This window comes from Strongylocentrotus purpuratus, unplaced genomic scaffold (assembly GCF_000002235.5).
Source record: "Strongylocentrotus purpuratus isolate Spur 01 unplaced genomic scaffold, Spur_5.0 spur5_scaffold_15, whole genome shotgun sequence".
NCBI classification, from domain to species: Eukaryota; Metazoa; Echinodermata; class Echinoidea; order Camarodonta; family Strongylocentrotidae; genus Strongylocentrotus; species Strongylocentrotus purpuratus.
The window spans coordinates 5,114,875-5,129,871 of NW_022145600.1; the positions used below are offsets into that span (position 1 = coordinate 5,114,875).

General features: G+C 38.5%; 1 protein-coding gene across 1 annotated transcript in view; it reads left to right on the forward strand.

Moving 5' to 3' along the window:
* Positions 1-4,870: 4,870 nt before the first annotated feature.
* Positions 4,871-14,997, forward strand: part of LOC754030 (uncharacterized protein ZK1073.1-like) — a 77,175-nt gene continuing 67,048 nt past the window's right edge. The window contains exon 1 of the mRNA XM_030985430.1: positions 4,871-5,171. Coding sequence (XP_030841290.1) covers positions 5,154-5,171 — 18 coding nt within the window. The 5' untranslated portion in view covers positions 4,871-5,153. The remainder of the gene's footprint in view (positions 5,172-14,997) is intronic.

Sequence of the window (14,997 nt, forward strand, 5' to 3'; positions counted from 1 at the left end):
TGTTTCAGATATATACGATGAAAGATGTAACGGGAGGGAATTAAGCGAAGGAAAGAAACAAAATCCCAATCTTAGCAGAAAAAGAGCAAGAATAGTCAGAAGAAAGGGTTTATATAAGCATACTGATGTATACAGAACTAGGTTGCATTCATCATCATGTGATCTTGGATATATGTTATCGATAATAACAACTTTTAAACACATTGTAGGCATAATACAAAAGATTTGTAAATATTTCTATCAAAGGGGAAATATTTAGAATAAAGATCGCTCGGTATAAAGTGTAATGGAATACTCAGAATGATGAACATCACAATCTCGCTAGCCATGCATTGCACTTTTCACTCAGTGACGGAGAACACCCCGCTTGTAAAATATATGGTTACTAATGACGCTATTGTACTAACACCAATACTGACTGTGTCAGAAAAAAATAATTGCAGGGAATAATTCACCAAAGATGAAAATTGTCTAATGATTAACCTTTGAAATTGAAACGTGTTTACAGAGTTAGATAATTATGATCGATAACATGTCATTGTAGTACTAGCGGTAAGGATGTATGTTGAGTCAATTTGGCGCGTAAAACTGTCCAATTACAGACCTCCTTCCCTGTACACATTTATGTGACCTATATTTCCGTAAGAGTTCGTTTGACTACTTTGCTTAGCTAGGAGTTAAATGTAGGCCTACATAATCGGATAACCCTATGCTTTATGTCCTGTGAAATCTATAAAGTATAGCCATGAGAATAGAGATATCACACCACTGCATGTTCAGTAAAATATGTTAAATTACCTTTTTATTAATTAAGAGTTTCACGAAATTTAGTATACAGCTTCCTGATGACTTGATGTAAATGCCATGGTGGCCGTGAGTAGTAAGTTGATAATACTATTTTGTTCTGAATAGTAAGACGCAATAGGAAACAAATTGGTTTCGGGGAATAACTCGATCGCAAAGACTTTCGAAAAGTCATCCTTAGTCAATTTCAATGGCCTTGTCCGTCACCTTTTGAAATATGAAAACATTACGATGACGCGTTACATAGTCTGAGCATGATTTCCACCGGCAAAGAGTGCAATGACTTGACTTGATTTCTCGACAGTCTCTGCCATCATGTTCTTTGGGTCGGAAATACTTCTCTTTTTTTTAACGTGAGAAGTCTTTAACTAGCAATTATATTGTCATAATTATGTAAATTGTAACCACATCATCCTCATAAAATGAAGCTAACGCAACTTTTTCAAACCGCACACGTCAGTACAACTTGAATTCAAAAGAAGATTTGTGCAAATTTAAATCAAGTTAGATAACAAATCTATCAATCATCTAACGAGGCAAACATAATAATGTATCAATACATTTTTGTAGCCGTCGCGCTGAGAAATTGAAGTAATTTAATATTCTACCCTCCTGTTTTAATATTTAAGACAGATGAATCTTTAGTAGCTCTTCAACAAAATCTTTACTTCGAGTGTAAAATTGTCGAAGTTTGAAATCCGTGAAAATCTTCTGCGACTATGTGTACTTTTATCAACCGTTTCTGTTCGCTCAAATCAAAGAATTTTAAAAGCATGTTAAATGTAAAGCAGCTACAATGTTTGTCAGCTTGCTCCGATAGTTCATTTGCTTATATACCTTTGAACTTATTTGTACTTTAATGAATTTCAATATTTTATGTTCATGAGTAAGAATTTAAACACATTAATCAGATTGAATGTGGATGTAATATGTTTGGTAAATAACATCGAGAGGTTACAATGCCGGCCAAAGTCCATGATCAACTTATAAAGGTATAGACGAATATAGGTGTTCACTTGACTCTTAATCCAGGGGCTGAGGATTCGTATCTCAGCCTGGCTCTAACGTCATTTGGCAAAACAATTAATCCATGTTTGCCACTTTCCACCCACCCGTGATATCCGCCATCTTTGTTAGTCCTCTGTCGTGTTCGCCACTTTTTTTTCCTTCTCAACAACAGGCCAGGCTGGAATTTGTAGTATTATTTTCATTATCATTAATATTATTATAAGCAGCGAAGGGCTTTCTACATACTGGGATGCAACAAGACTTACAAAGTCAATAAGAGACACATGATCTCGCAGTTGCTTGCATAGAAGATACGGATACACCTACCCCTGCATGTAAACACTGTGAGTAATGCGAGTCAAGTTAATCTTTCTTGAGTCCCGTCACCATTTGACAGGAGGGGGAAGGGGCACAGGGCGGCAGAGGAAATACCCCCGACTTCCCCTGGGGGATATCCCTGTCAGAAACCTGAAGCCCCATGCCAGAATTTTACAGGGGGCCCCCTCAGACTTTATGACAAGGTGTTTATCGTCAATGTCAAGTGCGTGTAAATCAGGTTTGTTTTGGTTTTGTAGGACAATATTAGTAATTCCATTGGGCAATATTAAGTGATTTTTAGATAATGGAAGTGAAATTGGATCATTTAGAATGAATCACATTGAGATGGTAGTCTATACAATTTAAATTTATTGATAACCTACCAGAGAATGAGAGGTTATTCTTAATAATTACAGAACGTGGTGGCATCGAAACATTATGTTTATAGTTGAAGCGTTTATGGTTGTGGGGTTAATCTACGTTGTGAAGTATTCTTTCGGGCATTGTTTTAGTTTGTTTCTTTGAGCCTCTTCGTTGAACAAACTTACATGAATAGTAGGCCCCGGGCACGTACGGTTTTAGGGGAAAATTACCTGCCTGTGCCATCACCCTTTGACCCAAAAAAGGGAAATTAATTATTTCCTTTCGCTTGTCGGAGAATATTGAGGGATTTTCCAGACTTGCCCCCCCCCCCCCTCCTGAAAGGAAATCATGGACCAGCCCCCCCCCCCCCTTATTAGACCTACACTGTCTCAATCTTGTTTACATTTGGTCTCATGTAGCGTCTGACTATTAGAAGGCCAGCGCCAGACATTATTATCCCTCTGATTATAACTATAGGGTTTGTTAGGGACCCCACTGGAAATAAGCTCTCGAGCTTTCGTGGGTTATCCTGTTCAAGCTGACTTATTTTTGATCTGTTATTATTGTATATTGTTGTTTGTTGGAAGCTTGTCGAATAAAAAATCAATCAATCAATCAATGTATAAAGAAGGCTCATGAGAACGAAAATGTCGGTCCCTTGAGCCGTCGATCCATCTGCATTATCTGTCTCACGGAATTTACAAGTACTTTTAAATTCTTTCAAAATATTGTATTTCAATTCGAAAACCCTATCCCTGTTATGCCATAAATTTGAAAAAGGAAATGCAACCAAATTCTCCCCCCCCCCCCCCAAAAAAAAAGAATCATTGGACGGAATTGCGTTTTTAAAAAACGTTACAGCTGCATTTCCCCCTTCAAATTTGTGCAATTAAATCTGCCATAAAATCCTTTTTCCTCGTTCATTTGCAAAGAGCATTGCGGTATTATTAATAAGTGAAGATGTGAGATTGAAAGATAGACTACTTCCTCTGTTCTTACCTTTGACCTTTCAGGAGTAAATGTGAATTTCGATTTTTGGCACGTAGTCAACCTGGCCAATATAGCCAACAAACATACAGACAGGAACACGTGAAAGGGTAACATATACCATATGACTAATAATATCAATTCAAATTTATGTACACCTCTTGAAAAAAAAAGTTTCTCCTGACGACCCATGCGCTTGTCTGAGGTGTCACTGACTTGGCAACATATTGTAAGAGATGATAACATACAAGAAATGTGAGTTGATATCAATCGTATGGTTATTGGAATTTTAAGAGATGTTTCCAAGTCAGGAAAGCCTCTAACAAGCTATAAAATCGCCTGGAAATATTTTGGGTTGAAGAACATGCACATAATTTGTAATAATTGTATACTTTGTCTGGGAGGAAACTTCCAAACGTATTGATACTCAAATAATGATATATTGCCGAGGAATATAATCTGAAGACAAAAAAAAAATCATGAATGAAGGCAGCGACTGCCCGAATAAAGAGAGAGTAATTACAACGGAGTACTCATTATCAACAAAAATATTGGGGCAAAATTTAACCTGCATGTCCTCAGTAAGATGTTCATACGAATGGAGTACCCTTTAACAAAGTTAACATAGGCTGTCCAGTGATACCAGTACTTTATCCTTGAGGATATTGGATACTGATAAGCATTTGCCTTTTCCCCAGTAATTATACAATGGTCTGTGTATTTTATGATTGTAATCAGTGTAGGGCCTATATACCGCCCTACCACCCCCCCCCCCTTCCTTCTGATAATGGATCGGCGCCCCTGCTCATCATGTTATAGTGAGTGTATTTTTGTCATGGCCTAAAGAGACATTCTAATGAAAATGAAGGCCCGACAATGCGCCACTTAGCATCCGTAAACAACGATTTCTAGTGATGTCCTAGTACACACGAGGAGGCCCCTCCCTCACTCTACTTCCTTTAAGCATAAACACACCCACGCACCCACACACGCATGTATTATCACGCACCTTCTCTCGCGCACTCTCCATCAATTCTTCGCAATCTTTGATCGTGCTTGTTGCTCGGAGAAACAAGTGTGTATAAAATGTGCATGGATGCATGCGCTTGATGAACGTGTGTGTTTTTGTGTGTGTGCGCGACGTACATAGTGAGTGAGCATGTGGGTGTGGGTTAAGATGAGAGTGTGTGTTTTTATCTCGGGTCCCGTGCAGCTTTCGGTTAATCATTCACTCGTAGCCGTAGCAAAGTTTATCCCGCGCTGTATACTATCAAGCGTGTTATCTTCTGCCGATTTTGTTTTCTCTCCCATCTCTCCTCATTCTCTCTTTCTCTCTCTCTCTCTCTCTCTCTCTCTCTCTCTCTCTCTCTCTCTCTCTCTCTCTCTCTCTCTCTCTCTCTATTTCCCCGCTCTCTTTCTCTCGATTCATGATATCTGTCCATATTGCAAGGCTCTTCCCACAATTAGCTGCAGCGAATAACCCACAGTCGTGGATATAACCGCGGGTCGTGGCGGACGTATTTTGACGACAGCGCAGTGTATTAAGAGTAATCTGTTTCTGGAGCATACGACAGTGGAGAGTCCAACATCTACCTCTTTTGTGTCTTCAGTTTCTTGTTCAATTTTTGTGATTTATTTACTCTGGAAACAAGTGGCAATATTTAAACTCCAACATGAGTAGATTACCACTGGTAAGTGACATTCCTTATGCTTCCATTTCACTATTAAATATTGTTCATCGTATCATCAGGTCTTTGCGCGCGACTTCTTTCGTCACCCCCTCCTAAACTTTTGGCGTAGAAATGATGCGTGGGAGGGGGAGATTTTCATCGTTGTGAGAATAATCATTTTATTCATGATGTCACTGCCATTCACGGTATAGAATACACATTGTATACAAACAACTCGAAGATCCCTTCAACGCATATTCCGATCTTCGAACAACTTTCATTACGAGAAGCACCCAGCTTTTGACGTTCTAGTAATTCCTGCTGTTAAATTAAATATGCTTGTATAAATTATGTTTATGTAGTCAAATAATTGTATTTATCACAACAAAGTCTTAAAGGTTGGTATGGATACAAAATGAATCACATATCTTTAACGTTATCGATGCAAAGAAAGGGTACAGGGACGTCGACCAACCCCCTTTAGCAATGCTAAAGGGGGTTGTTGGACATTTATTGTTGATAGTTTATGTCTGCAAGGTCTTTTGTAAGTCTTCCATTACCGTACATGAAAATAATCCAGGATCTCTTTTGTAACTGTTTGATTATTTGACAATGTCATGCAACCTTTCAGAAACATTGGTCCGAAACCCAATTCAAAACAGTCTTTGATGCCACCGACTCGGAGAGGGTGCCTTCATCCTTTTGCGTGAACATATTTTTTTTTCAATAGGGACTTTTAGATTTGCACGTCGACATAGTGGACTGCTACGTGTGACGTCCTTTTAAGGCAGATTTGCACGTCGAAATAGTGGACTGCTACGTGTGCGCCTTAAAAGGACGTTACACGTAGCAGTCCACTATGTCGACGTGCAAGTCTAAAAGTCCCAATTGAATATAGGAGGACTACGTGCGTGGGCGAATATCAAATCAGTTCATACACGTATTCAATCGACCGGTTTAATAACGGTTTAACTAAATGTATGGCTGTTTCTTCCCTGAGGACCTAGTGACAATAACCTCTACTTAATGAAAGAATTACAATACTTGGAATCCAGTCTGCAAAATGAATTGTCGGGCAAGCCTCGGCCATGCCTTCAGGTTGTCAAGAACGACCTTTGTTTAAAGAGTATGCATAAAATCTGAAATATTAGTAAACCGTTTTTTTTTTCATGGAGTCCAGCTTCTTGTAACGAACTATTGTATTAACAGACAAGCTTTGTTGACAAAATCTATTGTTAACAGCTAGTATGCATGTTGCATTAATTGGCCGTTGCTATGTCGGGCATGTCCTTGAAAAAAATATTGTTCTCACTCGTAACAAATGTAGAAGAGGCACATATTAAAGAATTTGAAAGACCTGAATACATTTGTGAGTTCGACTGACCTTTTTTACGTTACCTACTACTATAAACGAAGCTTTATAAATGCATTCGAAGTTTCATAAATAAATACGGTCGTGTTTTGCGTTGTTCTTTCGTTGTTTTATTTCTATCTTACACGGAGCTTTTATCGACTGTAGGCTTCTTTTCTCGGCGCCTGGACAGGAACTGGTTTCTCTCGCTGATTTTTCAAAGTATTCCAAGTCGATTCCGATCGTATGGACAGTGGGGCCTGAGAAGGGGTAGTGAACAAATACACTGCACTTACTATATACTATATGATGGTAATCAAGACGAAAGTGAGTGACAGACGGGAACTTGTCCTAGGTTATGGATACAAGACAAAGTCTCCTGACCTCTAAATAAATGTAGCAATTGTGGATCCGTGGGCATGGGGGGGGGGGGGGGGGGGGGGGGAGGGGGGAAATGCTCCTTGAATAACCCAAATAGGCATATTGTAAGCACACGATAGGTAATTATGTTCAGGGGTGTCTTATGGACTAGGCAACGGGAAATTATGGGATGGGGTCGGGGTATTCCTTCTTCTTCTCCTTCTTCTTCCTCTTCTCTCTTTCTCTCTCTCTCTCTCTCTCTCTCTCTGTCTGTCCTTTTTCCTCCTCCTCCGCCTTCATCTAATTTAAATATAAAATGTATCTCTTTCTCTCTCCTTCTCATCCATCTCCTTCTTTCGTTTATTTCTATCTCTTCCTTTCTTTATCATTCTCTTCATTTCCTTATCTGTCCATCGCCCTTCCTTAAATGTATCTCTTTATGTACACATGTGTTTCAGGGGAGTGCCTCCTACCCCAAGCTACCTCCATTATCGCCCACCCCTGATTCAAAGTGTATATCACTTACTCCTAAAACCCTTTTGCACCGATGATCCAGGACAAACCGATATACAGAATATCACATTCCTGTTGTGTCTAGCCTACTTTTAAATTTTCACTTTAAAAGTGACGTAAACAACGATGCCATTTCATTTTTATTGAATTTATCTGTAACATTTTACTTTAAACGAATGAAACATGACCAGATAACGTAGAATTATTTACGAATGAGTAGAAAGAAGAGTGGTGCAATCCATTTGCAAGAAATAGATCTCTAGATGTATAGTCACGAGTTTGTGGTTTGTCGTACGTTTGAGCCGATTCGATATATTTAAATGAACGATCTTAGAACAAATATCCTTGCAGTTTTCTGATTAACAGTTGCGCTGACAACGTCACGTACTAATGTCATTAATTCTAAGCTGCAGTCTTCCTCCATTTTGCGTTACGCATACCTAGATTTAAGACAACAATATTTTGGTGAATTCGTATAGATTTAGAGTTAGTCTTTGCTTATTTTGCCTTCGTAGCAAGCGCCCCACCTTTCATATACCACATTTGCGTAAAAAACTTAATCACTTTTTACGAAATAAAGTTGTATAGTTTAAAATTATTAGATGCCTTTATACTTTCTCTTCCACTCAAAGACTCGCATAGCATTTATTGTAGAATTGTTATTTCTAATAAATAGAAGCCCAAATTAAAGAAAATTACTAACGAGTATGTTGTTAATTATTGTGGTGAGATATGCTGATGAGTGTTGTATGGTGTGGTGCGATGTTATTGTGGAGTCCCATGGTGTGGTGTGCCAGTGTGGTGTGGTGTGGTGTGATGTGGTGTGATGTGGTGTAGTGTTGTGTGGTGTGGTGTGGCTAGGTGCGGTGCAACATGAAAAAATCTCAAATCGTTTTTGGACCAAGATATACAAAGATGGATTGTGTGCGACCGTTTACAACAGGTTTGAAAGTCATTTTCGTATGACTTGAATAATGCGACCTATATTCATTCAAGGAAATCGTATTCACCAACTTTCGATTCATCAGCAAATACCGATTCCGCGATGTATTTGTTTTACATGTATTTATATGTTTGCTGTATTTGAATGTGAAATATATTATCGTAGACGCTTTGAACTTTACCGTGAGCGTTGAATTATCAGTAACCTAGTTCTGTGATAAAGTACATTAAACAAACTGAACAACCGATTTGTATTATATGAACTTATATAAAGGCACTTGAAAATATCATCGGAAGCGGACCTTTGCCCTTGATTAAAGATAATGCTACAATGTCTTTTTAAAAGACAACTATGTGCCCATTTACACATCCCAAACACCATTTTATGAAAATCGTCGACTTTTTGGACTGCCATTTGCCATATACACAACTGGTGAGTGTTTCATAAAGACTAAAGTCGACCTAAGTTGGACTATATACGGCCTGTCATAGTTCAAGTCCAACTTAAGTCGATCTTAGTCTTTGTGAAACACTCCCCTGGTCATGTACCCACGTATACGTGCCCATTAATTCGTAGCTCTACACCGCGACTGGCTTGGACAGATGCACCACTTGAAACAACCATCCAACCATTTTTATTACAAAATCATTTTCGTATTAAGCGCGGATTACTTTCAATTCTATATAAATTATTATTATTTAGGATATAAACTCTAAAGCGAAGCTACCGTGAGGCCTTCACACTGCTTTCTAACTTATACTTCAACAATATTACTATATTCAAAATGTGGAGGGTATAATCATAATGTTGCCACACCCTCGAAACCATGAGATTCAAATATGGGAAATCGGCTTGAATTTCATATTTGCTAAATATGGTTGGCCGTTAAACATTGTTTGCCCACAGTAAACATTATCTACCCTACCCCTAAGTACATGTGCACTGCACTAAATTGCAAGCTCAGTGCTTTATAATGATAGCAAGAAGACAATGATAGTAATTTATACACGTACACTGATCATGCGGATTACAATGGTTCATAAAAAGCATTGGCGGTTCTAGAAAAAAATGGGGGGGGGGGGGGGGGCTTTGGGGGCTGGGGCACTTGGGGGTCTTTGCATTCATTTACATAATTATGCCTCGGTTATAATTATGTATTCGTATAATCAGGAAAAAGTTGATGGGGGGGGGGGGGCTTTGAGAGTGTTTAGGGGAGGGACTTGGGTCCCTAGGCCAACTTCTATAACCGCTACTGCTTGAAGGTTTCAGCTTTGAGTTTACGCGGCCAAAGTCACCTTGATTTATGAACCGAGACAAAGAGAGATAAGCGATGAAGGTAGATAAAATATACATATATGATTGTGTAGCACAGTACATCAGTGATCATGTGTGTAGAAAAATAACTTGAACGTATTATTCCTGGAACAATGCCTAGGCGTTTGTTGATATTATCTGATTTTGTTCATACATGCAAAAGACCGATTTACATATACCAGTCATTTCGTCTGAGAATGATAAAACGATTTATTACTCAAATAGTCATCATTATGCAGTATGATTTTATCAAAAATGGGTTTAAAATGGAGCTTTTAATTGATTTCTGAATATTTCGTCATTACAGGGAATCGCACATCTTTGGTTCGGGGGGGGGGGCAATCGAAACGAGAGCAGAAATCAAAATACAACTTACAGACAAAATGCGTGCAGAGCATGTAATTTATTATCTACAATCAATTTTGTCGTTTCAAATTGCGTGAAATTTACTGTTAAACTGTTAAGTCAATGGGGGACTAGAGCTAAGAACACAAAAATCTCACCCCCCCCCCCACACACACACACACACGCGCGCACGCGCACACAAACAGACACACACACACACACCTAATTTCGTGAACTCCGGTGTGCAGGGATTAAATCTTACGGGCGCCCCCTCTGATTTCTTCACGTATTCATTTAGTACATGAATTTCCTTCACCATCTCGGTAGCAGATTATGACGTCATTATGACGTCATAGACTGCATTTCATACCATCCCATACTGTGTAGCTTAATATGCCAAGTCAATGATCGCAACACAAGATAAACATGAAAAAGCTGTGGGGCAAAATAGTGAATAAAGACCACCTCCTAACCATTCATTGCATCTCCTTTCTAATTAAGGTCGTACATTATAATTGCGGCAAATTATATTAATGATATCAACTCTCCGATTGTAATTTTGTACACGAAATTTTTCAGATTCATATCGATTCGGCTCCGCTCTCCGTCGAATATAAACCAATACTTGAAGTGAATTAATTATTGATTGTTCGGTCATTCAATAAGTATTACACGTCAGATGCTCAATGCTTGTCAGATGCGCTATTGGCAGTTCCTTGTCAGTAATATGATTATTATACATGTCTCTACAATCGGCTTTTCCGGACGGAAATCCCACCGTCATCAACGTGATCAATCTGGAATATAAAGAAATGAGTCGGGTTTTAATCGAGATATTTCTATTTTTTGTGTTTTTTTGTTGTTGAGAATTTCCACCTGCTCCTTAAACTGCCTATTGTGATGAATGGTGACCAATTCAAAGAAAAATGGTGAGATGTATTTTTAGAAAGTTTTCTGTACCCCTTTCATGCTTCTGCTGACGGCAAGTGATAAATTCAGAACACATCCTCGATCTACATGCGTGATGATTAATGTTCTTTTTACTGGACTAAATCTCGATCATTAAACATTTCTCTCTCTGTCCCTCTGTCTTTCTGTCTGCCATTCATATTCTCTCTCTCTCTCTCTCTCTCTCCCTCTCTCTCTCTCTCTCTCTCTCTCTATATATATATATATACCTTCATCATTCACTCCCTCTCTCCCCATCTCCGTCATTTCCCTCTTTTCTCTCGTTCCCCCCCCCCCCTCTCTCTCTCTCTCTCTCTCTCTCTCTCTCTCTCTCCGAAGTGGCCATTATAATGATTTAAAAAAGCCGAATCTTTTGACGTGGCACTTTGCCTTCCATATAGTTTTGTAATATATAAACAGCAATTGAAATATATACAAAATTAGGATAAAACAAACCTTTAACAATAGTTACATGCAACAAGTTTTATTCATGTGACTGTATAATACGAACGCTTTTGACGTACATCACGTGATAGTTCTAGAATTTCTAATTGCAAACCGAAGGTGCAGGGTTTTTGCTCAAAATAGCATGACCTACTTTCGTTTTGTCGAGTGTATCATGCATTTTGAGCCTATAAGTCCGGGGAGATATTTTGATTGATAAGCTTATTATGAATATATTACTTGTGGGAATCGTGCCATACATTACCGTATAATTCGATCTGCAAAATATCTTATTTCTGTATCTATGTCTGTCTCTCTATCTCTGTCTGTCTGTCTGATTCTCTGTCTCTCTCTCTCTCTCTCCATTTCTCTCGTCCACTCTCTTTCTCTCCCTCCCTTTTCCTTCATCTCTTCGTCACCCCTAGCTCCATCTCCCCCCCCCCCTCTCTCTCCCCCTCTCTCTCCCTCTATCTCCCTCTATCTCTCCCTCACTCTCCCTCAATATGCTATATTGGAGTCAGTCTCTGAAGGAAGGAATGAGGGTCTGGAAAATCGATGTGTTATTCAATTCGCTTCATTTACCGATTCTGGCGGTCTATCGGGCCGGGAGCTTTCCCAAAGCTTCGAGGGTTCGAGGGCTCCCGGAGGACCCTTCTATGCCTCTCCAGATGGCGTCATCAGCTTGTAAAATGACAAGGATGGAATTCTCGTCAAGAACATGCGACTGTTCTCGTGGTTTCAACAGATTTCCAAACATGCAGGTTCCAAACGCATTGACTAGAACCGGATACAGAATTTTGAAGAGGAGGATGGTGCAAAATTATCAATATCCCTAACAATCAAACGAAAAAGAAGGGAGGGGAAAATGCCAGATTGCATTTAAAGGGAACATTGGCCTTTTTAAATGTGATGCCCCACACCCACCTGCAATCTACTTGTAAAACTGCAAGGGCCGAATTCTAGTCAAGAACATGCAGCTGTGCTCATATTCCTATTTTGTAGGGGGCACGATTCTCGAAATCTCTAACAAGCAAGCAAAGTAAACAGATTTTGTTAACAACAGGTCTCTCAGAGGCGGATCAAAAACTACATGTGTCTGGCCAGGGAAAGGGGGCATGATTATTAGTGGGCACTGTTTAAATGTAACGTGTACTTATATTAAGACAGATTGTGATTTGCGGGTCGTGCTCTGTGCCCCAAGGGCCAGTCATTGGCTCCAGACACTTCATGTTGTTTGAATGCTTGACAAGATTGCCTTCGGTGGATGGACATATAACGTTTCACGAGTATCCCCTTGATTTCCCAGAAGCATAATTTTCTGCACAACACGTATTTTCTTTAGGAAAACGCTCATATTTGTTACAAGATTTTTTGAAATTTTCCCAAATGTAAAAATTCACATATACTACTTTGATTCCTGCGACATAATAGTTCTTATTCTACTAATAAATCCAGGTTTTAAATATTCTTTTCTTTGACGGTTTCTTTCAATGATTCCCTTCCTGTTTATTGTAGTCGGTATAATATGGGTGATATTTTAAGCAGAGCACCTTTCTCGATGGAACTTTGTAAAACACATTCCATAATCCTTTCTCCTAAATACAACATTAAGGATAATAACTTCGAAATACAAATTTAAAGTTGTATATTATGTAACTTTATGTAATACTAATGCTTTGTCTGATAAAACTTCAAAAACCTCTTGGATTTTTTTTTATGCCATTTTTTGCCAGCAACTTATAGAGAGATAGCCTATGTATATAAAGAAATTGACCATTGCATTAAATTGAAATTAAATGATGCATACAAAATTGCATCTGCATAGTCTCTCAGCAAAACGAAACGGTGGGGCTTTTTTCGAGTTAATACTATTTCTATATGGCTAGCTAATTACGCTAATGGCCCTGCACAGAAATTCGTCTTAAGAGCATGATTACAATTTTCTTGGAATCATTTTATAGCTTGGTTAGTCTAAGAAAATTCACTCTTTTATGTGACTGACTACATGACTGGAAAATGACAACGTCGCCCAAATACCGTTAGTCGGGTAACCTTCTATAGCTTGTGTATATCGATATTTTTTTTATTTTTTTATTTATTTATTTATTTTCTATTTATTGTTATTATTATTATTATTATTATTATTATTATTATTATTTATTTATTTATTATTTATTTATTTATTTATTTATTTATTTTTTTTTTTTGGGGGGGGGGGGTTAAATAATTATTATTATTATCGCCGTAACGGATATTAACTTGATGGTCAAATGGTAATGTAGTCAACATAGGATCAACAGAAGTAATACACATTAGTTACTACTGTATAAAAAAGGAAATGTAAATGTTTAATCTTCAATCAGAATTAATTAAAAGTTCACATATGATTTAGGTAACATAGAATGGAAGTAGGAGGTTATTCGTAATAATCGGCTAAGTGTGTACGTAAAGATTTTGAACCCTTTTATAAAGAATTAAGCCTAACATCGGGAGAAAAAGGAAAAACCTCATCTATTCTTAATTTGGTCTGTCTGGATTTAACCAAACACATTGCCTGCATCTGTATGTCTGCATGTAGTGATGACTGCATGAATTTGTACTCATACAACTCGTGTCTATTCTGTGATGCCGTATATCTCTGCCATCGCCTGCGGGGTCCATAGGGCGCGAAGATAATGTTTCACCCAGCCAGGTCACCGGGTGACAGCTTAAGGTTCCAAAGTGATCGAGATTAGATAGCGAAGACGGTTAATCAAGTAACCCGCGATGAACTTGCTCTGGAATGCAGTATTGCTCTGGCAAAAAGAAGAACCGATGACGTGAAGAACATCATGGTTTGGAAGATGTAATTATGGCGTAGTAGCTCGGAGGGGGTGCAGGGCACGCGCCCCGATCGAATGGCGAAAAAAAGGGGAAGGAAGAAGAGGGGGTAAAGAGAGAGAGAGAGAGAAAGAGAGAGAGGAAATTCTACATGAAGATGATATCCCCCATCCTCCCTATCAATATTATGACCTTGTTCTCTCTCATTTAATCTTCTAATATTTCCCATGCCCCCCTCACCCCCATAATGCCACTGTTCCCTAAATGATTGCACCCATGTTACGTCGACGACTATAATAGTGCTGCAGAAGTTTTTCAGAACATGAAAGGGGATGTTGGACGGGGGGGGGGGGGGGGGGTCATGGGATAATAGTTCTCCTGAACGCCTTGGTAGAGCTCAAAAGATGATTGGATTAAAAGAAGAAAAAATATTTGCGCTTAGTAATTAGCGATGGTCGTCAATAATAACAATGATTAATTTATATTTCGATTTAATTATTGCTTTGAACAGAATCGTGACATCTAATGAAGATGTGAACGTTATTCTTTATGTCCTTTAACAATGTTAAATCTAAGATGCGTGGCCTTACGTGTTATCAGTGTCTGTCTATGGTGTAATATTGAGGCCCTAAAAAATTGCGCTTCAAATGATCATGAAGTGCTTCACAAAAGTAAAATTCTTTGAGTGACCGGTTTTACCATACTCATTTCCCCCAATAGAATGTAGTGTTATGAAAACCAACAATGAAATTTCGACTTCCAATCATAAATATATTGATAATCAGACAGTCGATCGGCTTGTAAAAGCC